Source organism: Hyaena hyaena, unplaced genomic scaffold (genome assembly GCF_003009895.1).
Source record: "Hyaena hyaena isolate Hyena2069 unplaced genomic scaffold, ASM300989v1 scaffold_135, whole genome shotgun sequence".
Lineage (NCBI taxonomy): Eukaryota > Metazoa > Chordata > Mammalia > Carnivora > Hyaenidae > Hyaena > Hyaena hyaena.
This window is the reverse complement of record NW_024080767.1, coordinates 614846-641473: the sequence shown is the minus strand read 5'-3', so window position 1 is coordinate 641473 and position 26628 is coordinate 614846. Positions and strand designations below refer to the sequence as shown.

Genomic DNA, 26628 nt, shown 5'->3' with positions numbered 1-26628 from the left:
CAAACAAAAACAGATTAGATGGATAGATAGATCTGGAAAATTCTAACTAATCTATGATTACAAAAAGCAGATCAGTGGTTTCTCAGGTATGAATGGGGAGAGGCAGGAGGAAGGGGTTATAAAGAGGTATAAGGATCCTTTTAGGTATGATGGATATATTCACTACCTTGATTATGGTTAATTTCATGGGTATATGTTAAAACATATCAAATTGTACACTTTAAATATTTGTGTGTTATTTATATCAATTACATCTCAATATATATGATGTATATATATGTATCCACCTACATATGTGTATATCCAGGTTCATTAGGATTTTAAGAGTAGGATTGTGAACATTGTTTAACACTTTTAAACATTTTAAACAAGTTTTGTTTTGTTTTGGGAGAGAGCAAGGACGCAAGTGAGCGAGGGAAAGAGAAAGAGAATCCCACGAGGGGCGGAGAGAGAGAGAGAGAAGCAGGGCTCACCCGAAGCAAGGCTCATGTTTTATCTGAAGCAGGCCTGGTGCTTACCCAATGTGGGGGCTTGAGCTTACCTGATGTGGGACCCGAACTCATGAACCTGTGAGATCATGACCTGAGCTGAAGTCAGATGTTTTATGACTGAGACACCCAGGTGCCCAACACTTGGAAATTTTAAAAAATACTCACTTCAACAACTACTGACATTTTGCAAATCTTCTATCTTACCAACCTCACTACTTTTTATTGTTGGAGCATTTAAAAATAACCCCCCGATATCATATCATTTCACCTGGCAATTTTTCAGTATGTATCTCTAAAAGATTAGAATTTTTTTAAAGTTTTTATTTATCTTGAGAGACAGAGAGAGCACAAGTGGGGGAGGGACAGAGAGAGAGGAAGAATCCCAAACAGAATTCATGCTGTCAGCTCAGAGCCTTATGTGGGGCTCAACTCAGGAACTGTGTCCTGAGGTGTTTTTTTTTTAATTTTTTTAATGTTTCATTTATTTTAGAGAGAGGAGAGAGAGAGAGACAGTGTGAGCAGGGGAAGGTCAGAGAGAGAGGGATACAGAATCTGAAACAGGCTCCAGGCTCTGAGCTAGCTGTCAGCACAGAGCCCGATGTGAGGCTCAAATCCACGAACCATGAGATCGTGACCTGAGCCGAAGCCGGATGCTTAACCTGCTGAGCCACCCAGGCGCCCCCCCTGAGGCTGTTTTTAAAACGTTCTTATATTTTAGGGGTGCCTGGGTGACTCAGTCAGATAAGCATCAGACTCTTGATTTCAGCTCAGGTCATGATCTCACCATGTAAGATCAAGCCCGACATCAGGCACTGCGCTGAACATGGAGCCTGCTTGGGGTTCTCTCTCTCCCTCTCTCTGCCCCTCCTCCTGATCATTCTCTCACTCTCAAAATAAATAAATAAACATTAAAAAACCCATAACCTCATGTCATTATCTATTGTATTTTCTAAAGCGAATGTGAATGGATTTTGTAATATATTTTTATTGAAAATTTTCTTAAGATAATTTTAGATTCATAAACAGTTGTAAGAAATGATTAGAGACATCCCTTTACACTCTGTTCAGTTTCCTCTGGTGGTAACATTTTGCAAAACTAGAATATATCACAACCAGGATCTTGACATTGTTATAGTCTAATGATCTTGTTCAGATTTTCCTATTTTACTTGTACTCTTTTTATGTGTGTGTCTATATAAGTTCCACACAATTTAATCACCTGTGTAGGCTCATGTACCCATCATAAAGTTCCAGCACCACAATTTTTCTTCATGTTGTCCTTATATAACCACCTCCCCACCACCCGTGACCCCTGGCAACCACTACTCTGTCCTCCATTTTAAAAATTTTGTCATTTCAGGGGTGCCTGGTTGTCTCAGTCGGTTAAGTGCCAACTTCGGCTCAGGTCACAATCTCACAGTTTGTGAGTTTAAGCCCCACATCAGGCTCTGTGCTGACAGCTCGGAGTCTGGAGCCTGCTTCAGATTCTATGTCCCCGCTCTCTCTGACCCCCAACCCCCGCTCATGCTCTGTTTCTCTGTCTCAATAATACATTTTAAAAAACATTAAAATTTTTCTTAATTTTGTCATTTCAATAATGCTGTATCAGTAGAATCATACAATGTGTAACCTTCTAGGAGTGATTTTTTTCCTCCACTAAGCATAATATCTTGGAGATTCAGCAAAGTCATTGCATATATCAATAGTTCATTTATTTTTAAATTTTGAGTTATATTCCATAGTATAAATTTATACTGTAATATATTTTAAGGGTCATTTTTTACATACAAAAATTATCATCATCATCATGGTGCTTGCAAACGGCAGCAATAATTTATTTTGCCATTGTTGGGTGGCATGCTCTATAAATATCAATTAGGTAATGTTAGTTGATAATTTTGTTTAGGTCACTTATATCTTTCCTGATTTTTTTGTATACTGGTTCTGTCAATTATAGACATAGGGATGTTGGGGTGCCTGAATGGCTCAGTCAGTTAAACTTCTGACTTCTGCTCAGGTCATGCTCTCACAGTTCGTGGGTTCGAGCCCCGCGTCAAGCTCTGTACTGACAGCTAGCTCAGAGCTCAGAGCCTAGAGCCGGCTTCAGATTCTGTGTCTCCCTCTCTCTCTGACCCTCCCCTGCTCACGCTGTCTCTCTCTCTCTCAGAAATAAATAAAAACATAAACAAAAAGACATAGGGATGTTAACATCTCTCACAATTTTGGAGTTATTTATTTATCCCTTTACTTCTTTTAATCTTTGCTTCATATAATTTGAAGTGTGTTTTTAGGAACATATTCATTTAGGATTGTTAGTTCTTAATATGATTAATTGACATTATTATAACGATCCTCTTTATCTCTGGTAGTATTTCTTGCCTTAAAGTTTTCTGTGTCTACTATGGATACAGCCATTCCAGATTTATTATGATTAGTGCTTATGTGGTATATCTTTTCTATCTCTTTACTTTTATGTCTTTATGTCTATGTCTTTATGTTTTAAGTGAATTTTTTGGTAGGCAGCATATAGTTGGATCTTACTTTTTTAATGCATTCTGCCTTTTATCTCTGCCTTTAATTGAAGTGTTTAACCCATTTACACTTAAGGTAATTATTAATACAGTTGTTTAAGTCTATTAACTTATTTTTTTTCTCTCTGTACCTGTGTCCTTTATCCTTGACTTCCTTTAGATCAAGAATATTTTAATATTCCATTTTATCTCATCTTTTGGGTTTTTAGATGTATCTTCTTTTAGTGGTTGCTCTAAGGATTACATTATGAATCCTTAACTTATTCCAGTTTTCTCTGAATTAATATTAGTATATCTCTTCATGTATAACATAACCACTTTACAACAGTATAATTCCATTAGTATCCTCTTCCACTTTGCTATAAAACTAACAATACATCGTTATTATTTTTAGTTTAAATAGTCATTTGTCTTAACTTTTTTAAGATTTTATTTTTAAGTAATCTAACTCACACCCTGACATCATGAGTTGCATGCTCTGCCAACTGAGCCAACCAGGCTCCCCATGTCATTTGTCTTTAAGGAAATTAAGAGGAGAGAATAAAGTCTTCACCATACATAGTTGCTCTTTCTGGTGTTTGTTTTCTTTCTTTCTTTTTTTTTTAACGTTCATTTATTTTTGAGACAGAGAGAGAGAGAGCATGAACTGGGGAGGGGCAGAGAGAGAGGGAGACACAGAATCTGAAACAGGCTCCAGGTTCTGAGCTATCAGCACAGAGCCTGATGCAGGGCTCAAACCCACAGACCGTGAGATCACAACCTGAGCCAAAGTCGGACACTTAACCAACTGAGCCACCCAGGTGTCCCTGTTTGTTTTCTAAGTAGATCCAATGTGGGGCTATCCTGAGATGAAGACAGAGCTGAGATCAAGAGTCGGATGCTTAACTCACTGAACCATGCAGGCACCCCTTCTGGTGCTTTTTATTCCTTCCTGTAGGCCAAAGCTTTCATCTTAAGTCATTTCCCTTCAGCATAAGGAACTTCCTTAGCCTTTCTTGTAGTCTGGGTCTTTGGGCAGTGAATTTGTGTACCTTTATTTATTAAGGCTTGAGAATTTGATCCAATCTCAGTTACCATTTCTGTTGCATTATGGGATTCTAGCACCCTAACAATTCCCTTGGAATGGACTCACCTGGTCCCCAAATCCTATCAGCCACACTCTGGAAGTTTGAAGGGAAACTGATTCTGCTGGTCATCAAAGAAGTCCCCGAGAATAAGGCCCTTGCAACTGCTTTCCACCATGGCCCAACGTCCAGTCTTCTTCCAGTCATACTCCTACGCCAACCTTAGGGTCCCCTAAACAGCCTACTTAGGGCAGGAGTGGCTAGACTGCTGTACGGATTGAGTGTTGCCTCTCAAAAGCCTGAGATAGTCACCCTTCAAATCCCTGTCTGACCTCTCTATGGGCTACAGGTAGCAGATAGTGGCCTCCTGTTCTTCCTAACCATCTTCTCTGTGCTGATTATAGACTGGCCACTGGCAGGCACATTTCTCCAAGCCTCTCTCAGTCTCCCCGAGATTTTGCTCAGGGATCTCAACTTTTTCTTTTCTTTTCTTTTTTTTTTTAATGTTTTCTTTATTTCTGAGAGAGAAAGAGAGAGAGATAGTGTGAGCAGGGGAGGGTCAGAGAGAGAGGGAGACACAGAATCCGAAACAGGCTCTAGGCTCTGAGCCGGCTGTCAGCACAGAGCCCGACGCGGGGCTCGAACCCATGAACTGCGAGATCATGACCTGAGCTGAAGCCGGACACTTAGCCAACTGAGTCACCCAGGCGCCCTGGATCTCAGCATTTTCTGAGAGAACCTGGCTGCTCTGCTCCCATGAGTCCTAAGTGCCAAGGACATTTTTTCAAGATCAAGGGTCATGTCCACTTTAGTGTCTGCTGTCAGGGCCTTAGCTGCAGACTCTTGATTTGTCTGGGTTTTTTTCTTCACAAGCCTTCATGCTCCCTCCTTGTGTTCTTCCTTCTCCTGAGTTCTTTTCCCCAACCCCGCAGCGACCTCCACACAGGATAAGCTTGCTATTTGCTGCAAGCAAATCTGGGGTCACAGTCTCTCTTCTGTCATGTGGTACAATGCGGGCAGCCAGACTGTCTCCTTCTAACTGGTTGCCATGGGGCATGTCCACTAACCCTTAGCCCTTTGCAGCTTCAGCCTCTCCATCTATAAACAGGACTGTTGTGAAGATGAAATAAGATCAATTGTGTAAAGGCTTTAGTCTGGCACCTGTTGAGCCACTGTGTGAGGTGTTATATTACAGCCCTACCTGTATTATGCATCGTGTTTTTAGTCTTGCTCTCATATTTCTTCCCTGACTCCTTTCTAGCCTCAATTCATTTCCCAGAGTGTTGGCCCCTGCATGTTGCCCGGTATTCAGGGATGTGAGCTCATGTTTGCAGAGTACTGCTGGCTTTCACCTTTGGCCTCCCAGGAAGGGATGTCAGGCCTCAGAGCCTAGCAGGTGGGTCCCAGGGATTTGCCACAATGCTCTTTCAGTTGAGAGGACCACATGGCTTAGAACTGGTCTCATGGGCTTCCACATCTCTTTCCACCTGTGGCCTGATGCAGCCCAGTTATGGGGCTTCTATGGGAGAAGACAGGAAATAGCTGGAGATCACAGGGAGAAAGTGGATGAGGTCTTGCTTCCAAGGAGCTCACAGTTGGGTAGGGAAGAAGACCCAGAAGACACAACTACAGTGCTCTCAATTCAGGGAAAGACTACTAGATGCTCTTATACGATCCAGTGGGACCCCAGAGATGGACATCAGGGTCATCTGGGAATCTCCCTGACATTGATGATGCTTGGCTAGGATATCAATGAACAAGTGGGAAACAGTGAGACAGTGAAGGAAGGGCATTCCAAGCACAGGGAAGAGGATTTAAGAAGGCTTGAAATGTACCCTATGACCTAGCAATTGCACTACTAGGTATTTACCCAAGGGAGACAGGTATTCTGTTTAGCAGGACACCTGCACCCCAATGTTTATAACAACACTATCCACAATAGCCAAAGTATGGAAAGAGCCCAAATGCCAGTCAATGGATGAATGGATAAAGAAGATGTGGTATGTATATACAATGGAGTATTACTCGGCAATCAAAAAGAATGAAATCTTGCCATTTGCAGGTATGTGGATGGAACTAGAGGGTATTATGCTCAGTGAAATTAGTCAGAGAAAGACAAATATCATATGACTTCACTCATATAAGGACTTTAAGATACAAAACAAATGAATATAAGAGAAGGGAAGCAAAAATAATATAAAAACAGGGAGGGAGACAAAGCATAAGACTCTTTATATAGAGAACAAACAAAGGGTTGCTGGACGGGTTGTGGGGGGTGCTAAATGGGTAAGGGGCATTAAGGAGTCTATTCTTTTTTTTTTTTAATGTTTTATTTATTTCTAGGAGAGAGAGAGAGNTTTACTCTGTGGGTCTGCGAATGCTGAAAAATGTTTCTGTGTAAGTTTTTTCTTTCTTTATGTTATTTCAGTTCATAAAAGGTTTCATATGAACATTCCATTTTTGGGAGGATTATGTGACTTATTTATTTATTATTTTTTAATTTTTTAATGTTTTATTTATTTCTAGGAGAGAGAGAGAGAGAGAGACAGCTTGAGCAGGGGAGGGTCAGAGAGAGAGGGAGACACAGGCTCTGAAATAGGCTCCAGGCTCTGAGCTGGCAGTCAGCACAGAGCCCGACGCGGGGCTCGAACCCACGAACTGCGAGATCATGACCTGAGCGAAAGTCGAACGCTTAACCGACTAAGCCACCCGGGCACCCCATGGAGTCTACTCTTGAAATCATTGTTACACCATATGATAAATAACTGAAATGTAAATTATAAAAAATAAATACATTATTAGATTAAAAAAAGAAAAATATCAATAATCCTACAAAGAAAAGAAGAAGAAGAAGAAGAAGAAGAAGAAGAAGAAGAAGAAGAAGAAGAAGACGACGACAACGACGGAGGCTTGAAACAGCCTGATACATTCTAGGAACTGCAAATGATTCCAGTCTGTTGGTTCCTATGATCTACAGGACCAAGACCGAACTGTCTCTCTTGACATTCAAAGCCTTTCATAATCTTGCCCCAACCTACTTCCCACCGCCCTTGCCGACCAGACTCCTGTCCCTTTGTTGTGGCCACTCTGACCTGTTTCTGTTCTCCAAGCAGGCTATTCACAGTCTGGCCTCCCAGCCTTTGCCCAGGTGGCTCCCGTTGCAGGGAAAATTCTAACCCTCTTCTTTGAGGGGCTAACTCCCATCTTTCAAGACCCAACTTAGGGGACATCTCCACCAGAAGCCATTTCAAGGCAGAAGTCGGATGCTGTGCCACCAAGCACCTAGAACCCAGCTTGTCATTTCTGTTGAATAATCAGATCAAGGAAATCTTCCCTGAGAACCCCGAGATAGACACCCCTTCCGTGCTGCCTTAAATGCTCCCAGAACAACCTGTCCACGTTTCGTCAGGGTTTCTTGAGGCAGGTATCATTTCTTTTTCTTCAGTGTCTAACTCTACCTGGCACAAACGAAGGGGTGCCAGGCGCATGTTTGTTGAATGAATGAATGATCGGGCAGGCCTTTTCACCTTCTGTATCCTGTGAGCCCGCTGGGCCTGGCCGAGTGTCCAGTGCCCGCCACAGTTTGTTGCCTTCAGCGCGGTCGCTCTGGCACCACCCTCACTGCGCCTACTCCGCCCTGGGGCCGCTGGACCCAACGCCGCTCCGGAGACGGCACCGCCCACAGCCGGGGTTGGAGGGTGGAGGCAACGCCCACCTGGCCAGGGCGCCTGGGATTGGTGCGGGGCCGCCAGGAGGCGGGCACAGGGCCGGGCTGGGGCTGAAGCCCCTTGGACCAGAAAAACCCCGCCAGGTGGCTGGCTGGAGGGTGACTCGGCGGCCAGGAGCTGGTGAGTGCCGGCCAGGCGCGACGGTAGGGACGCGCGCGGCGGGCGGAGCGGAGGACGCGGAGGACGCACGTCCGCCTCCCCACGGACTGCGCTGGGCCAAGCGCCCGAGCCGGAGCCCGGAGCCGGCCCCTCCCGAGGGACCCCGCCCGGGGTCGAAGGAGGTCGTCAGTCCCGGCTTGTCTTCCAGACCCGGACGACCGAGGCTCCTGAACGACGAGGAACCGCCCAACATGGCATCGGAGGTGAGTGGGACCTCGGGGATCCAGGTCCTCCGAGTCTCCAAATGAGGGGGAGGGGCGCTCTGGGAGCCAGCCAGGGCCGTGACCTGCACTCGGGATCTCCCCATGCCGGACGTGCGGCCGGCCACCCTTCTGGTAATTGTCCCCTCGGGCCCCCGGCGGTGGGTTCCTCCTGGAGCGCTTGCCAGAACCTGGGAAAGATCTTCGCGCGGACTTCTACCCTCCCCCTCCCCGCTCCCGAGGGGCCTGTGTGGCACTTACCAACCCACACTGCTAGGGAAGGTGGCCTTGCCCTGACGCTTCCGGCTGGGGGCAAGAAAGGAGCTGCCCGCTCATTCAGCCTCCTCCCCTCTTCATTCCTGCTTCCCCGATGTCCCGTCAGTCGCCACCCTTCCGCCCCTTCTGCTATAGCAATTGTCATTATGAGGCAGGGTTCCACATGACTCTGGTTTCTGGCAAGACCCCGGAGGTAGGGGACCATGACCTGTGGCCCTTGTGGCCCCAGTGTCTGGTGGCTTCCTATCTCATTGGCCTCTCTTCATTAAAGAGAGGTTCTCTTTAAAGGTCAGGTTCTCTTCCTGACCACTGAGTGACAGGAGCCCTAGGCACAGGTTCTTTTCCTTGGGCCTCAGTTGATTTATCTGGCAAATGGGCATGATAATAGATTTCTGCCTCCCCCTATAAAGTACTGGATCATGCGGTCCTTGTTTTGAACTTTTCAGGTAAAAGGGAATGTTTACTTGATCCCAATGAAGGAACCTGGAGCCTGGGAAACAAGAGATCTAGGTTCCAATCCTTTTTGGTCCTCATTAGCTAGCAAGTCACTTCCTCTCTCTAGGCCTCAGTTTTTCCTTTTGAATAAACTAGATGAGAATGCCTGCCCTGCTATTTCTGGATCAGGGTTTGGACTTTGGAGGCAAACAAATCTGGTTTCTGAAGCAGTCACTGATCTCCCAGGGTAACGGCGCCTACCTCATTGGAGGGTATGATAGCATGTAGGATGCTTAGCACAGGGCCAAGTTGTTGAACCATAGTAGGTGCTCAATAAATGGTGGCTAATGATACAGTAACTACAGGTTATTTCCCTTGTGCGTTCTTTTTTTTTTAATGTTTTATTTTATTTTTTGAGAGACAGAGTGTGAGCAGGGGAGGGGCAGAGAGAGACAGAGACACAAAATCCAAAGCAGGCTCCAGGCTCTGAGCTGTCCATACAGAGCCCGATGCTGAGCTCGAACCCATGAACACGAGATCATGATCTGAGCAGAAGCTCAATCAGGTGGCCCTCCCTTGTGCATTCTAAATTGGCTGTTGCTCATTCATTCCAACCCCAAGCAGTGCTCCTGCCCCCTGCCCCAAAGGGATCACTCTGGCCCTAGTGTGCCCTAGCTTAGAGGAGACCTCTCTCCCCCCATATAAGGCACCCCCCTCTTCAGAGCCCAAATGGTGACACCTCATTCTGACCTCCTTCTGGGGGTCTTTTTAAGCCTGCCCGTGGGGTGGGAGCTTGGCCCCAATACAGAGTAGGCTGCCTTCAGGAGACCAGAGCTTCAGGTGACTGCTTGCCGCAGGCCGTCCTGTGGGTTGGTACTAATTGGTTTGGCTGCAGCCCGGCTTGTTAAGCAGTTGTTATTACTAACAACCCAGGCAGGGAGTCCAGAGGCCTGCTGGAAGAGGCAGTGCCAGGGTCCCGGCTGAAGGGCGGGCTGGCTCTCAACCCGGCTGGTTGACCCTGGCCCGCTGGCCCCAGTAGTCAGGACCAGGGACCCACGTGGTGCTTTGCGGAGATTTAGGCTTGGAGGGTAAGGGGTGGATCTAGCTCAAAAGGTTGAGCGGGGTGGAGGCTGCTTCTGCAGGTCAGAGTCCTCTGGTGGCCAAGGCTGCTGGGCAGTGGGGGGTCAGCTCACAGTCTGGGGGCAGGGCACAGTGGAGGCCCCCGTGGTGCACGCAGAACCAAGAGTGGCGCTAAGGCGCAGCCTGGCTCTGGCAGCCCTGGGCCCTTCCCTTACTAGGAGAGTTTACTGAGTGCCAGGCACTGTGCTATGAGTGCACCTAGTACCTTTTACCTCATTAAATACTCACAACAAGTCTATCAGATAGGTACTACTTTTTTTAAAAAATTTTTAAATGTTTTATTTATTTTTGAGAGAGAGAGAGAGAGACACAGCGTGAGCAGGGGAGGGTCAGAGAGAGAGGGAGACACAGACTCTGAAACAGGTTCCAGGCTCTGAGCTGTCAGCACAAAGTCTGATGCGAGGCTCGAACCCACAAACCATGAGATCATGACCTGAGCTGAAGTCGGAAGCTTAACTGACTGAGCCACCCAGGCGCCCCAGATAGGTACTACTCTTGACCTTATATTATGGAGCAGCAGCCCTGAGGCTTAGAGAGGTTGTATAACATGCCCACAATCAGGTGGCTGGGAGAGGTCCAGGACGTTGCAGGGGCATAGAGGAGAATCCATGCTCTACACCCCACATTATAAGTGGGTCCCCAGCAGCCACTATAAACTCCCCCTCCACAGGAAAGTTGGCAGAGAAGCGACATGCCCACCCTCACCCAGGGAACACTCTCCTAATCCTTGGCATTTTGGGAGCTAAGACAGCTCCGTGATGTGTTCTGTACCCCTCCCCCATCTGTCATATGCCATGGCCTATGCCCTCTTTCAAAACAGAGGTGTCCCCGTCCCATCCCTCTGCCCTTGGCTCCTAGGGGGCAGAGGGTCAGCTAGTGACCTTCGAGAAAGCCAATGATAACAGATGTGAAGAGGTGCTCTCCCAGGGAGTGGTGGAGGTTGGGATCTTGGGCCCCACCCCAAGCTGTAGGAGAGAGATGCTGGTCATTATGAGTCTGATGGGGCCCCTCCGGTGCTGCTTCTTTTTCTTTTTTTTTTTTTTAATATTTTATTTATTTTTGAGAAAGAGATAGAGACAGCATGAGCAGGGGAGGATCAGAGAGAGAGGGAGGCACAGAATCCGAAACAGGCTCCAGGCTCTGAGCTGTCAGCACAGAGCCCGACGCGGGGCTCGAACCCATGAACCGCGAGACCATGACCTGAGCCGAAGTCGGACGCTCATCCGACTAAGCCACCCAGGCGCCCCCCCTCCGGTGCTTCTTGCCTGTCCCTGCCACAAAAGTTGAGGGTACTAGGGCCAGCAGAGCAGCCCTGGTGGAATGTGGGGTTTAGAGCATGGATTCTGCTGCAGATAGCTGGGCCACAGTCCTGGCTCTACCGCCCCTAGCAAGGGCACGCCGAGTCACTGCTCTGCGCCTTGCTTTTCCCCTCTCTGTAGCAGGATACACTGGGCACCTGCTTCAGAGAGTTTCTGTCAGTGTGTGCCAAGCCATTAGAGCCATGCCTGGCACACAGTGAGAATGCACTATGTGTTAGCCAGGGTTCTCATGGTTAGCGCTGGAATATCAGAGCTGGATTCAGACTCTGGACTCCAGAGTGATGTCTCCCATTGGTCAGTGGCAGGAAAGGTTCCAGAAGCTCTGCTGTGGTCTCAGGGGTATCTTGTACCCTGCCATCATTTCCTTAGCGAAGTGTCACGTGGTGGGAAAGAACCCTAACTTCAGTGTCCAGCCACATTCCCACACTGACTCCCTGAGTGACTTTGAGCCTCTCTGAGCCTCAGTTTCCTTGTCTGTCCATCGAGAATAACCCTGCTTACTGGTTCCCACTGCCATCAGACTTGATAACTCTCCCATGGGCCCTTTGTGAGAGGCACTGTTTTCAAGGGTGGGGAGCACACTAATTGCTCCTGCTGTCCTGGCCAGAGCGGGAAGCTATGGGGTGGCCGGTTTGTGGGCGCCGTGGACCCCATCATGGAGAAGTTCAACTCATCCATTGCCTACGACCGGCACCTGTGGGAGGTGGATGTGCAGGGCAGCAAGGCCTACAGCCGGGGCCTGGAAAAGGCGGGGCTCCTCACCAAGGCTGAGATGGACCAGATACTCCAAGGACTGGACAAGGTACTCTCTACACCCTAAGGACCACCCTGGAGCCTCTAACCTGTGCCATCCATGCATGTCATTTCCCCTGTGGTTAAATGTCAAGGTGCCCTTTAAACTGTGTGCTGTGCTCACTGTCTCTCTTCATCCTTTAAGGCCCATGGTTCATAGGGGAAGGAGGGCTGGGCCTGAGATGATCCCTTGAGGGTGGGAACCACACCTGCCTGTGGAGCACTCACTGTTTCTGTGGAGCACCCCCAGGACTCAGCTCCTATACAGAGATAGTCAGTGATCACAATGGGGGTGCGTCCAGGGATGGGGCCCCTTGACTGTGGATGCCTGGCCCCTGGGATCATTGTCATCTGCTACAGGTGGCTGAGGAGTGGGCTCAGGGCACCTTCAAACTCAGCCCCAATGATGAAGATATTCACACGGCCAATGAACGGCGTCTGAAGGTACGACCCCTTCCTGTCCCCTGGCCTCCCCTCTCCACCTGGCCCTTGGTCATTTGGAGCATAATTGCTATCATTCTAGCAGAATGCAGGCCAGACCCCAGAACAGGTGGCCAGGAGTAGGGAGGGAGGAACCAGGGCGTGCCTGGGCTGACCCAGCATGGGCCACTAGGCCACTGGGCTACGAGCAGGCAGACCCTGACCGCCTGCCTCCCTCCACCCCAGGAGCTCATCGGTGAGACCGCAGGGAAGCTGCACACGGGACGAAGTCGGAATGACCAGGTGCTGCTAGCTCTTCTGCCCACACCTTGTGCCTTCCCAATCATGGGGGGCTTGGGAGGCAGATTTGGGGTTCGGCAGTGGTCTGGTTCCCCAGCGAAGCAACACATCTGTCTCCCTGAGTGCCGCCTTCTCCTCCCCACAGGTGGTCACAGACCTCAGGCTGTGGATGCGACAGAACTGCTCTAAACTTTCTGCCCTCCTCTGGGAGCTCATCAAAACTATGGTGGATCGCGCAGAGGCGTGAGTCTCCCGTGGACACCCAGGTGGCAGAGTGGGACATGGGGGCAGCCAGGGTCTCCTCTCCCGTAAGACAGGCAGATCTACGTGGCAGAGGTGAAGAGGGTCGGGGAGCCAGGCCTGGAGTTCATGGGCGTCCTGGAAATCCTAGACTAAGGGAGGCAAGCATCCAGGGATGGGAGCAGTTCTTGCTGTTTGCTCCTGCCATGCCAGCCAATGGCAGCAGGCAGGGCGAGCTCACCCTCTGAGGCTTCATAAGCAGAAGGCTAAGGCTAGGCAGATGCCCTGAAGCCCGGGGAAACGAGCTGGCTGCACCTGGGGCAGCCACGGTCACTCTTCAGCCTGCCTATGCCCTATGTCCCCATTGCAGCCCCAGCCCCACCCAGCATGGCTGGAACAGGGCAGCCAAAGCTGCTTCCCAAGGCTCTGGCTTCTGTGGCTCGTATCTTTGGCATTGGCTTTGTTGCCTGCAGACCTGGCCAATTTGCTGCTGAGAAGTCCCAACCTGGTATCTGAGATAAGGTTGACCCTTCCTCTTTCCCAGCATCCTGTGACCTCTTCTTCACAGAGGTCTGGGGGTGCTGGGGGCAATAAGGAGTGGCTGCTAACGACGACAAGGTTTCTTCTTTGGGAAGATGAAAATGTTGTAAAATTGATGGCTGCACACTGAAACGTACAGTTTAAATGGGTGAATCGTATGTGGATTATATATTTATGTCACTAAAGCTGTTTATTAAAATAAAACAAGCCAGAACCATCACCGTCACCTCTAACACCTCTCCCCCTGCCTTCCGCACTTGAAGTGCCCCCCGCTCTCCTGGAGTCCTTGGGAGCTTCTCGGGTGCTCACATACATGACTCCCCCTGGCAGGTAGTACCCACCATGTGTCTCCTCCTTGGCTTTCACCTCTGCTCAGAGCTGAAGACTTAATCACCTTTGGTCCCAGCCAAAGTCCTACTCCCAGGGGGCCCCGTGGCGCTGGCCTAGCCCTGGGATCACACGGCCCCACTTCTGGCCTCTTCTTTTATGACGTATTTGTCCCCGGGAGATCACTTGGTTTCCTGTGCAGGCAGATCCTTGGTAGGCTTGCGCTGCTTTTCCCCATAGGGGCCGGGCCTGCGGCATCCCAGGTGGCACAGGCTGCCCTTGCCTGAACTTCCGGAACCCCTCAGGCCCCTGCCTCTAATCTTCCCCCACAGGGAACGTGACGTCCTCTTCCCAGGATATACACACCTGCAGAGGGCTCAGCCCATTCTCTGGAGCCACTGGATCCTGAGGTGGGTAGGGGGGCATAGTGCCGGGACATCATGGAGAGGCTGTGACAGGAGGGAGGGCTCAGGATGCCCTGACCCTCTAGCCCCCTGGCTTCCTACAGCCATGCTGTGGCGCTGACCAGAGACTCTGAGAGGCTGCTGGAGGTACAGAAGCGGATCAATGTCCTGCCCCTGGGGAGGTGAGTGAGGCCCCAGGGCTCTAAGAGCCTAGTTGGGGGTGGGCGTTGCTGTCACCTAGGTAGCATGTCCCTGGGGATCCACAGAAGAGGAGGGGCCAGGAAAGGCAGAGAAGAACAGAAAGCCAGGTAACTGGCTTCCCTGTCCAGGGTTCTCCCCCCATGGAAGGGAGGGAACCCTGTGTGGACACCCCCCGCTCAGCTCTCTCTAAGATGAAGACAACCAGGCTAGCGAGTATGTCAGAGTTGAGCCTCCAGAGAGCCGGCCAGCAGCCCACAGCCCTCCACTTCCCCTCCGTGGGGACAGGCGTTCTGCCCCCCACACTGACTGCGTGGCAGCCCTGACAGTCAGGGCTGGGCTCTGGGTGTGCTTGTGTGCATGTGCCAGGGCCTGCCTGCCAGGAGCCCTGGTCACCGGGAATCCCCTGTCCCTGCAGTGGGGCCATTGCAGGCAACCCTCTGGGTGTGGACCGTGAGCTGCTCCGAGCAGGTGAGGCGCCCTGCCCCTCCTCCCCAGGGAGATCTGCCTCAGCACCTGCCAGGTGCCACACACATGTGGAGGGGGCAGGGGGCTGGTTGAAAAGCCCATTTATTCCCTATGGACAGAGGCAGGAGAAGGCTTGTGGCCGGGGTGCACGGTGCTTCCTTCCTGGCACCGTACAAGAGACCCGGCCCCCACCTCCTGCCCCTCCCTACTCTCCTCCCTGAAAGGGTCTTAGGGAGGGGGTGGCTGGGCAACCTGGTTTGGAGTGGAGGCCCCTCCTTGCCCTCCAGCCCTGCCCGATTGCCTTGCCCATTTTCCTGTCCTCCAGAACTGAACTTTGGGGCCATCACTCTCAACAGCATGGATGCCACCAGTGAGCGAGACTTTGTGGGTGAGTCCTGGGGGCCAGCCTGCTTGTCCCCTGGGGCTACTCCCGTACACTGTGCTCTGATTTGTCCTCTCGCCACCTCCCACCCCAAGTCCGGTCCCACTGGGAGATTCGCCAGACCGAGTGGGGTACAAGAGAGGCCTGGTGACCAGAAGGCCCGCTCTCCCTTTCCTCCCACAAGCCGAGTTCCTGTTCTGGGCTTCGCTGTGCATGACCCACCTCAGCAGGATGGCTGAGGATCTCATCCTCTATGGCACCAAGGAGTTCAGCTTTGTGCAGCTCTCAGATGCCTATAGGTAAGGCCGGGCCCCGCCCTGCCCCAGCTCTGCACCCGCCACGTGGCTCCCCTCCTCCCCATGCCACCCTCTGGGCACGCCCGGACTGCGTGCTGCTGGACCTCCCCTGATCCAGCCAGCAGACCAGCCAGGAGGCAGGGGAGCCCTTTCAGCTTTGGCATCTCTGTCCCCAGCACTGGAAGCAGCCTGATGCCCCAGAAGAAAAACCCAGACAGCCTGGAGCTGATCCGGAGCAAGGCGGGGCGCGTGTTTGGGCGGGTGAGTGGGGCAGGGAATGGGGGCAGGGCCCTGGGCTGACCTAGAGGGTCCTAAGGTCCAGCCTCCTGCTTCTCCCTCTTCCCTCAGTGTGCTGGGCTCCTGATGACACTCAAGGGACTTCCAAGCACCTACAACAAGGACTTACAGGTGCGAGGCTGGGGCTGTGGGTGAGGGACCCACCTGCACATACACCACATCCGGTTCCCAGGGCCCTGGCATACCCAGGATTGCCACCTTCTAGTCTATGTACCCAGCCCTTGACTGCCCTTGAGAGCCCTCCCCTCCCTGCTGGTGTGGGTTGTACTAGGGGCTGAGTGTGTTCACTGGAAGGCAGTGGACACGCCTCAGTGGGGGACAAGGCTGCTGGGCTCTCACTTTCTGCCACACGCCTCCCAGGAGGACAAAGAAGCCGTATTTGAAGTGTCAGACACCATGAGTGCCGTCCTCCAAGTGGCCACTGGCGTCATCTCTACGCTGCAGGCAAGCCCCCCCCCACCGCCCCTACACTCTGGGATGGCATGCCAGGAGGCCATCTTGAGAGGAGGGGAAGGTTGATATGTCCAGAAGATCTGGGGCAGGGGGAGGTGGGAATGTGTTTGTTCCCGCCCCTGGGAACACTGAAGTGACAAAAGATGCTAGCTACAGTAGAATGGAATTGAGTTAGACTCAAGCGGTCCCACCAACTGTCCTGACCAGATTTCTTTTTTCGTCACTTAATGTGGGGAATTTCAGGATGCACAGTTGAGAGAACGTATAACGAACCCCTGTGGACTAACACACAGCTTCAACAATAACCAACTCATGGCCTTTTTTGCTTTGACTCTTTACCCACTACCCGCTGCCTCGTTATTTTTAAGCAAATCCCCATTGTATCATTTCATTCTTAAATAGTTCAGGATGTGTCTCAGAGTCACATTTCTCGAACTGTGGCCCTGGGATCAGCAGCATCAGCAGCACCCGAGAATGTAATAGAAATGCAATCCTAGGTCCCGCTCCAGACCTCCTGGATTTGAGACTCTGGGGGTAGGACCCAGCGATTTAGAACACATCATCCCTATGGTTCTGATCCATGCTGAAGCTAAGGACTCTGAAAAGGGGCCAGCCACCCCTGACAGCACACCTAAACATTATCAATAGTGATGACAAAATGGCTCAAGCAGAGAGGGCACAGAAGGGTGGGTCAGAGTGGATCTGCCCAAGGCTGGGGACATCCTGGCTAAGGGTGGCAGTGGTAGGCCTTGGGCCTGGGGCTGGCGGCTTCACCACCCAGGGTCCCCAGGACTCACACCGCCACCACTGGCGTCCCCCAGATTCACCGTGAGAACATGGCCCAGGCTCTTAGTCCTGACATGCTGGCCACTGACCTCGCCTACTACCTGGTCCGCAAAGGGGTAAGTGTGGGGTGGCGGGGGCGGATAGGGTAGGGGATGGGGGTGTCACTCAGGTTGGGACTGGGGGTCGTGGGGGAGGACACAGGAAGAACAGGGAGCAGAGGAGGGCTGAGTCAGTACCTCCCTCACCCTGGCTTCCCCAGATGCCATTCCGCCAGGCCCACGAGGCCTCTGGGAAAGCTGTGTTCATGGCGGAGACCAAGGGGGTGGCCCTCAACCAGCTGTCGCTGAAGGAGCTACAGACCATCAGGTGCAGCCCCCTCCCCTCCCTCTGCTGCCTCCCAGGAGGTGACCCCAGGGCCCCTGAGGCCCCCGGTGGCCCAGTTGGGCCCTAGCTCATCTCCCCTTCCTTCCCTCAGCCCCCTGTTTTCAGGCGACGTGAGCCACGTGTGGGACTACGGCCACAGCGTGGAACAGTATGCTGCCCTGGGTGGCACGGCGCGCGCCAGTGTCGACTGGCAGATCAGCCAGGTGCGAGCGCTGCTGCGGGCCCAGCAGGCCTAGAGCCCTCCCCACCCTGCTCCCAAATAAAGTGGGCCCGAGAGGAGGCTGCCGCTCGTGTCCTGCCTAGCCTGCCTCCCTCAGCGGTGGGCTTCCGGGGTCTGCTGAGCGTGCAGCGGGGGCCATCAGGGAAGTGGAGTAAATGGGCAGGGATGACAGAGTCACAGGTGGGGAAGGAGGAGAGCCCCTACCCGGTTCGGGCAACACAGTGACCCCCCCCGTCTAGGGTGTCTTGGGAGGCTTGGCCCCCTTGGAACTTTGGTGGCACCTGATGGGCTACCTCAGTCCTTGTTCATTGTCCTTCCGTCCAGCGCCCCCCAGGCCCCCCTGCTCACGTTCTCCCCATGCTTAACCCACCCTTCCCTGAACAGTCAGCCACCATTACAGGGTGTCGTGTGCCCTCGTGAGGGGAATGGTATATTTGGTGGTAAAGTCAGTCACCCAGCTAGCGTGTGATGCCACGTACTAGGCGAGCCTCACACACAGGTGAAGATGGCTCCTTCACCCTGGAGACTAATGTACAGATAAACTCCCAGCACTGACCATGAGGTGAGGGCCACAGAGAGCCAGTGCCTGGGGGAGCCTACCCTGTGCGGCAGTCAAAGATTTACATTTGGTCTGCAAAGGGCCTGAGGCCAGGCCTGGCACACCGTAGATGTCCAATAGCAGTGAGTCCCCAGAGGCAGCAGAGACTCCCCCCCCCCCCCGCCACCAAAATCCTGACAAGAAATGCCTGAAATGTATGTTTTATTGACAACAAAGCTAAACTCAAGGAAGAATGAATAACCCCTCCCACGGGTTTCCAGGAGCAATGAAAAGACTGTAAACTAAAGAACCAAAACTCCAGCAGCGGGGACACAACACCAAATTCTGTAAAGAGCCAAAGCCATGGGTCACAGAATGTTCTAGAGTAGTAGCTCTCAAAGTGTGGTTCCTCCTCCTCACCTCCTCATCATTGAATTTGTTTAAAAATGCAGGCTTTCAGGGGCGCCTGGGTGGCTCAGTTGTTTGAGCATCAGTTCAGGTCATGATCTTGTAGTTTGTGAGTTCAAGTCCTGAGTCAGGCTCTGTGCTGTCAGCTCAGAGCCTGGAACCTGCTTCAGATTGTGTCTCCCTCTCTCTCTGCCCTTCCCCCCCCCCCAAAAAAAAAACATTAAAAAGCTTTTTAGATGCAGACTTTCAGGCCTTAATAGGACCTACTAAATCGGATTCTGAGTGGGGCCCAGCTATCTGGTTTCATAAGGCCTTCAGGCGATTCTGATGTGCGTCCAAGTTTGAAAATCACTGGTCTCTAGAATCTTGTTACCCAGAGTTGCTACAGACCAGCATCTCACCTGGGTCCCAGGTGACCTGATTCAGAATCTACATTTTATTTTTTATATGTTTATTTATTTTTGAGAGAGAGAGAAAATCTCAAGCAGCCTCCACACCGTTAGTGCAGAGTGCAGAGCCCGATGTGGGGCTCCATCTCACAAACCCTGAGATCATGACCTGAGCCGAAATCAAGAGTCAGCCACTTGGGGAGCCTGGGTGGCTCAGTCAGTTAGGCATCCAATTCCAGCCCAGGTCATGATCTCGAGGTCCATGGGTTCGAGCCCCGCAGCAGGCTCTGTGCTGACAGCTCGGAGCCTGGAGCCTGCTTCCGATTCTGTGTCTCCCTCTCTCTCTGCCCCTCCCTGGCTTGCACTCTGTCTCTCTTCCTCTCAAAAATAAATACATCAGAAAAGAATTTAAAAACAAAGAGTTAGCCGCTTAACTGACTGAGCCACCCAGGCACCCCAGAATCTGGCGTTTAACAAACTCCCCAGATGCTTGTTGCCCATGCTCAAGTCAGAGTGCTGATCCAGAGAATACCTAAAATCTAGTCTCAGACATGAAGGGACTTGTGTCCATCAAACAGCAGATAGGATTGAAGTAGTGATTGTAATACATACCGTGACACCCGTGACACCAAGACCACTTCCTGTCATTCCACCCCCATCAGTGGGGCACACCCCAATCTCAGTGGGAGCTTTGTGTCTGTATAAACCAAAATTTTCCCTTGTAGAATTCATCCAATTAAAGTTGGCTTGGTTCTCTGACTCCCGCAAGTTTGATCAGGATTTTATCTATTTTTGTCCTCTGAAATCACCAATAAAATGATAAAGAAAGTAATGCAGGTGGCTGAAGCCCTATGGCATATAATCTGAGAACTTTTTGCAGCTTACCTTTTTTTTTTTCTAATGTTTATTTATTTTTGAGAGACAGAGAGAGAAAGAGTTCAAGCAGGGGAGGGGCAAAGACAGAGGGAGAGAGAATCCCAAGCAGGCTCTGAGCCATCAGCTGTGAGATCAGTAATGCTGTCATCTCTTGTACATTTTTCAAATATTTTGCCTAAATCCAGATAGTCCTTGTTAGGTATTTCCTCACCCAGATCTTAAAGGGATCAAGGATGTTATCTAAAGTCCTGATAAAAAACTTTATCAAAAAGGGAGATGAAGTTTGTTTTATAAGATTTGTATTTAGGACCCAACTGTATTTGGGTCCCAGTATCTACCAACCTTTTTCTTTTTTATAAAAATTTTTTTAATGTTTATTTTTGAGAGAGAGACAGACAGACAGAATCTGAAGCAGGCTCCAGCTCTGAGCTGTTAGCACAGAGCCCAATCCAGGGCTTGAACTCACAAGCTGTTAGATCATGACCTGAGCTCAACACTTAACCAACTGAACCACCCAGGGGCCCCTATCAATTCTTTTTCTCAATGCACATTTTCCACTCGTTTTACTCATTCATCCTTTATTTTTTTAAAATAATAGCTTTATTGAGATATAATTCACATGCCATAAAACATGCTTTTATTATTTATTTATTTTTCATAAGACACACTTTAAAATGTTCAGTTTAATGGCTTTTAGTATGTTGGTAGAGTTATGCAATCATTACCACAATCAATTTTAGAACATTTCATCACCCCAAAATGAAGCCCACAGGAAACTTTTATGCTTCAGAAGAAATGAAAAGACATTCATAGAATGGGAGAAAATATTTGTAAATCATATGCCTGATAAGGGTCTAGTATCCAGAATATAAAATGAATGTTTACAATTCAACAATAAATTGAATTTTATTTTAAATTTTATTTATTTTAATTAAAAATGTGCAAAGTATCTGAATAGATATTTCTCCAAAGGAGATATAAAAATGACCAATAAACACTAAACAATGTTCAACATCATTAATCATTAGGGTAATACAAATCAAAACCAAAATGAAATATCACTTGATAAGCACTAGGATGTGAATTAATTTTTGTATTTAGTATTAAGGAAAAGGTTCAACTTCATTCTTTCCCCTATGGAAATCTGTCTCAGTACCATTTGTTGAAAAGACAACTCATACCCAGTTGAATTATCTTGGCACCTGGTCAAAAAATAGTTGACCAGGGGGTGGCTGGGTGGCTCAGTCAGTTAAACGTCTGATGCAGGTGATGATCTCATGGTTTGTGGGATCAAGCCCTTTGCCAGGCTCTGTGCTGATGGCGCAGATAGCGCAGAGCCTACTTGGGATTCTCTCTTCCCCTCCCCCATTCACATGCACTCTCCCTCTCTCTCTCTCAAAAATAAATAAAAATTTTTTTAAAAGACAGTTGACCAATACAGGGAATGGGTTGTATGATATGTGAATTATACCTCAAAAAAACCTGATACCCCTCTAAAATAATCAACTATTATTTCAAACAAATAAGTATTTTCTACATGGACCAGATATTGCACCGAGTGGTTTAAGTTTATTTAGAGTTTGTGGAACTCATCTTCTTTCCTTTCTTGAAAATCTTCTGTTTCTTCCAGCCTCACCCATAGGCTCACCAGCATCTTGCCCACTATCAGCCACCACATCACCCACAGAAATTCTACAAACTTACCATGTCCTCAGTAACATCAATCTCTTACCAACTTCTGTGGCCATCTGAATGTGCAAGATTGGGCCCATAAGCTTAGCCAGACGTTCAGTTTTTCACTTATTTTTGCTCAGCTTTCCCTCCCCTCCCCATGGCACCTAGACCAAAACGTTCACACCTTCTTCAACCTCCCAACCTGATCTGAACATCTTCCCCAAGCCCCTGGAAACCATTAATCTACTTTCTGTCTTTATGGGCTTGTCTACTTAATATTTCATACACATGGAATCATGTAACATATGGCTTTTTGTGCCTGTCTTCTTTCACTTAGCATATTTTCAAAGTTCATCCACATTGTAGCATCTATCAGAATTTCATTCCTTTTGATGGCTGAATAATACTCAATGTTATGTAGATACCACATTTTGTTTAACTATTTATTATAAGGTTTGGGTTGTTTACACTTTTTGGCTCTTATGAATAGTACCACTAAGAGCATTCAAACACAGGGGTGCCTAGGTGGCTCAGCTGGTTAAGCATCCAACTTCAGTCAGGTCATGATCACATGGTTCATGGGTTCAAGCCCCACATTGGACACTGTGCTGACAACTCAGAGCCTGCTTTCAGGCAGGAAAAAGAAATAAAAAGCTTCCAAATTGGAAAAGAAGACATAAAATTATTTCTGTTCACAGACGATATGGTCATATATGCAGAAAATCATAAAGATTTCCCTAAAAAAACTATCAGAACTAATAAATGCAGCAAATTAGCAAGAGACAAGGCAAAGCACAATTATCAACTGCATTCCTACACACTAACACTAACCCATCCAGAAAAGAAATTAAGAAAATTTTATTTACAATACATCAAAAAGAATAAAGTACATATGAATTAACCAAAGATGTGAAAGATTTGTACAATTAAAACTACAAAACAATGCTGAAAGAAATTGAAGAAGACATTAAAAAAATGGAATAACATCCCAAGTTCATGGGCACTGAGTGATCTACACGTTTAATGCAATTTTTAAATCCAAATCCAAATCGTGTTTTTAGATAGAAAAATAGAAAAACTCATGCTAAAATTCATATAGAATCATAAGGGACCCCAAATAACCAAGACAATTGTGGGGGGAAAAAAGTTGGAGATCTCATATTTCCTGATTTAAAAAACCTACAGCAAAGCTATAGTAATCAAAACACTATAGGGGTGCCTGGGTGGCTCATTCAGTTAAGCGTCCAACTTCAACTCCTGATCTCACCGTTGTGGATTTGAGTCCCACGTTGGGCTCTGTGCTGACAGTTTGGAGCCTGGATCCTGCTTCCGATTCTGTGTCCCCCTCTCTCTCTGCTCCTCTCCTGCTCCCACTCTGTCTCTCAGAAATAAAAAAGCAATGGGGCACCTGAGTGGCTCAGTCAGTTAAGCGTCCCACTTCAGCTCAGGTCACGATCTCACGGTTCGTGGGTTCGAGCCCCGCATCAGGCTCTGTGCTGACAGCTAACTCAAAGCCTGGAGCCTGTTTCAGATTCTATATCTCCCTCTCTCTCTGACCCTCCCCTGCTCATGCTGTCTCTCTCTCTGTCTGTCTCTCTCTCAGAAATAAGTAAAACATAAACCAAAAAAGAAATTAAAAAAAAAAAAAGAAAGAAACCAAAGAGCATAGAGTTACCTTTTGAGGTGATGAAAATGCTCCAAACTTGATTGCAATTGTGGTCACACACATCTGTGAATATACTAAAAATTATTGAAGTGTACACTGTAAATGAATGAATTGTGTGGGGTTTGAATTCTATTTCAATAAAGCTGTTAAATAAATAAACATTAGGGGGTGCATGGGTGGTTCGGTTGAGACTCTTGATTTCAGCTCAGGTCATGATCTCATGGCTTGTGAGATCAAGTTCCACACTGGGATCTGTGCTGATAGCTCTCTTTGCTGCATCCACTGTGAGAATGGGAAGCATTTATCAGTAACTAGACGGTCCACATTCCAGAAATGTAAACACTCTGAAGGGCCCCGTATTTGAAAGCCCAGAAGAATCCTGAGGAGGGACTTCATCACTTTAGAAATCAGCCTCCTTGGAAAGAAAGAAAAGGAAGAGACTCTGGGTTGACAAACAGAGGAACTGGTGACAGTTCACACAGTCTGTAGTCAAATATAGCACATGATCAAGGGTGTTCCGCTGAGTTTCCATTAGGATGAGGTCTGCGTGTGCTCACTTCCCCATTTATGTCTGTATTCAGGAGGGTGGGTCTCTTGTTGAAATCTGAAATTTCTTGAATGAAAAACATCAATCTGCTGGTTTAAGTGAGGCCAGGTATTACTTGTTCAGTATCTCAAGCCCAGAAAGTTACTGGCATTGAACTTGTATTAAACTCAGCTTCTTTGATTCAGCAACCTACTACAGTTAATCAATCACAAGGCTATCAGAACATTTTTAGATGTTATCTGTCTCTCAGAAAGGATCCGATTGGCAGGCTGATGAAAAAGATCTGAGGTTGTCCAGCTACAGAAACAAGAAGATGCCGGGGCGCCTGGGTGGCTTAGTCGGTTAAGCATCCGGCTTTCGCTTAGGTCATGATCTCGCAGTTCGTGGGTTCGAGCCCCGCATCGGGCTCTGTGCTGACTGCCAGATCAGAGCCTGGAGCCTGTTTCAGATTCTGTGTCTCCCTCTCTCTCTGACCCTCCCCTGCTCATGCTGTCTCTCTCTCTCTCTCTCTCCTAGAAATAAATAAAACATTAAAAAAAAAAAGTTTAAAAAAAAATTTAAAAAAAAATTAAAAAAAAAAAAAAAGAAACAAGAAGATGCCAAATGAGTCCCAAGACCTATTTGAGATCGTGTTAAAATGCAATAAAATTTATTTTTGGGAAAAAAAATAGGAAGTCTCAAACTTGTGCTCTGATCAGCTGAGTATCCTGTGACTTGCTTGTTATATTCAAAGCCGTGACCATACAATCTTTGCGAGGACATTTTGTGTTGCCGCACTCCACCATGAAAGGAGAAACATCCTGTATTAGTATTTTCTGTCCTAATTAGACATCAGAAAGTCCTTTGGCTGTGGGGTAATTTGGGAAAAGGATGAATGTGCCATCAAAAATGGTAAATGTAGTTTTGGATGTATTGCCTTGAGTAAGTCATTTTACCTCTCTGAGCCTTAATTTCCTCATCTGTGATAGAGACAGAATAACCATTTCACAGTCTTTCAGAGACATAAGGATCCCTTAGCAGAATGCCTGCTCACAGGCTTGCTATCATTATTGTCATCAAGTGATAGGAATCCAGCGGGCACCCACACACACTTCACCTTTGCCCCAGTGATGCTCTGTAGGCTCTCGCTTGGGGGTCAGGGACCATATGACAGTGGTCATGGAACAAGGAGAGTCAGTTGTCAGAAAGTCACAGTCTGGCTAAAGCCAGACAGCCAGGACTCCAGTGCAGGCCCCTGAGTACAAATCTGCTGACAGCTCCCGTCCCAGGGAGAAGGAAAAGGGAGAGGAAACAAAAGAGTTGTTATCTGAACAACACTTAGAAAGATGGCCCGGCGATCAGCCCACACAATGCTACAGCCTCCAAGACGAGCCTGGGAAAGTACTTCTGGGCCCAAGAGGCAAGTATGTATAGAAGTAGAAGCGCACTGACAGATGGGAGAAATGCCCAGAAAAGTAGCTGAAGACAGACTTACAGTCAAATAGCAAAATGACTCCATGTTTCAGATACAAAATCCCCGTGAATAAAGCACAAAAAGAAACAGATCCAGAAAGATCTAGTCAAGATTAAAGTAAGCGAGGCCTCTTTGTGAAACAGACACAAGCAGAAGTGGTGAATGAGGAGCCATGGACCTGCCTTGGATCAAGGGCAGAGCTGGTGGCCAAGCACTCCCTTCTGTGGGCCAGCGGGAAATGAAAGCACCCATGTGTACAAGTCCCATGGAGGGCACTCAAGATGCCCCATAAGGGGGAAGGTGAGCAGACCCCTCACGCTGAAGCTCCATTCCTAGAAGACAGCTGGGCAGTCTTGCACGGGAGCACAGGATCAGGAGCCGCCTGAGGAATGGACGTGGCGGTGTTGGTCGTGAAAGTGTGAAATGGAAACAGCCTAATTTGCTGAATAGGAAAGTGGTTCAGTCGGTTAAGTGTCTGACTCTTGGTTTCGGCTCAGGTCTTGATCTCGAGGTTCACGGGATCAAAGCCCTTGATGGACTTTGTGCTGACAATGCAGGGTCCTGCTTAGGAACCTGCTCTCCTCACTCTGCCCCACCCCCGCTCATGGTCTCTGTCTCTTTCAAAATAAACAGGCCTTAAAAAAAAAAAAAGGGAAAAGGGCAAAATCAGTGGTGGTGTATGTGCACAGTGGAATTTTCTCTAGCAATTAAAATGGGTGAACTAAGGCTGTGTGTATTAGCGTGGACAGTTCTGGCCAAAGCACGTCATGTGGCTTTGTGTGCCTTCCTGGGGGTGGGAAAGTAGACCTGTGCCCCTCAGGGAAGGATGCTGCTGTCAGTGAACGGCTCTATTCAGTCTACTACAGGTATTCAGAGAAGAGAGGAGCAAGGTCACTTCAGACTATGACCAGTGTCCGGGATAAATCAGGGAGATGTGAGAAGGTGACTGGAGAGGTTGTTAATTTATATTCGGTGTGTCAGAGAAGAACCTGCCCCTTATTTCTCTTGTTTAAAATTATCTTCTGGGGGCGCCTAACTGGCTCAGTCAGCTAAGCGTCTGACTCTTGATTTCGTTTCAGATCATGATCTCACGACTCACGTATCAGTTCGAGCCCTGATATATGCTCAAGCATGTAGTTATTGAGATGGAGATATTTCCCAGAGTAGAAAGTGGGTAGCGGTGGGGTTTTCTGACTTTTGGTTTTCCCTTGTTAATTTTGAGATGCT

General features: G+C 48.7%; 1 protein-coding gene across 2 annotated transcripts; it reads left to right on the top strand.

Annotated features, from left to right (window-relative positions):
• Positions 1-7861: 7861 nt before the first annotated feature.
• Positions 7862-17910, top strand: ASL (argininosuccinate lyase). Of its 2 annotated transcripts, XM_039238086.1 has the most exons (17): positions 7862-7934; positions 8122-8176; positions 11951-12145; positions 12496-12579; positions 12802-12858; positions 13001-13098; positions 14295-14372; positions 14471-14548; positions 14983-15035; positions 15358-15420; positions 15599-15713; positions 15887-15971; positions 16059-16118; positions 16368-16451; positions 17282-17362; positions 17506-17612; positions 17722-17910. In XM_039238086.1, exons 2-17 carry the CDS (start codon positions 8165-8167, stop codon positions 17864-17866), a joined length of 1395 nt encoding a protein of 464 aa, XP_039094017.1. In that variant the 5' UTR covers positions 7862-7934; positions 8122-8164; the 3' UTR covers positions 17867-17910. The 2 variants fall into 2 exon arrangements, with proteins under 2 accessions (XP_039094017.1, XP_039094020.1); XM_039238089.1 differs by lacking the exon at positions 7862-7934 and having other exon boundaries at positions 8008-8176.
• The last annotated feature ends 8718 nt before the right edge of the window (positions 17911-26628 follow it).

Bases quoted from the DNA above. Each gene is read 5' to 3' on its own strand.
- ASL (XM_039238086.1), top strand. The intron at 12,580-12,801 runs GTACGACCCCTT...CCTCCACCCCAG, and splicing joins CCAATGAACGGCGTCTGAAG to GAGCTCATCGGTGAGACCGC. The intron at 12,859-13,000 runs GTGCTGCTAGCT...TCCTCCCCACAG, and splicing joins GACGAAGTCGGAATGACCAG to GTGGTCACAGACCTCAGGCT.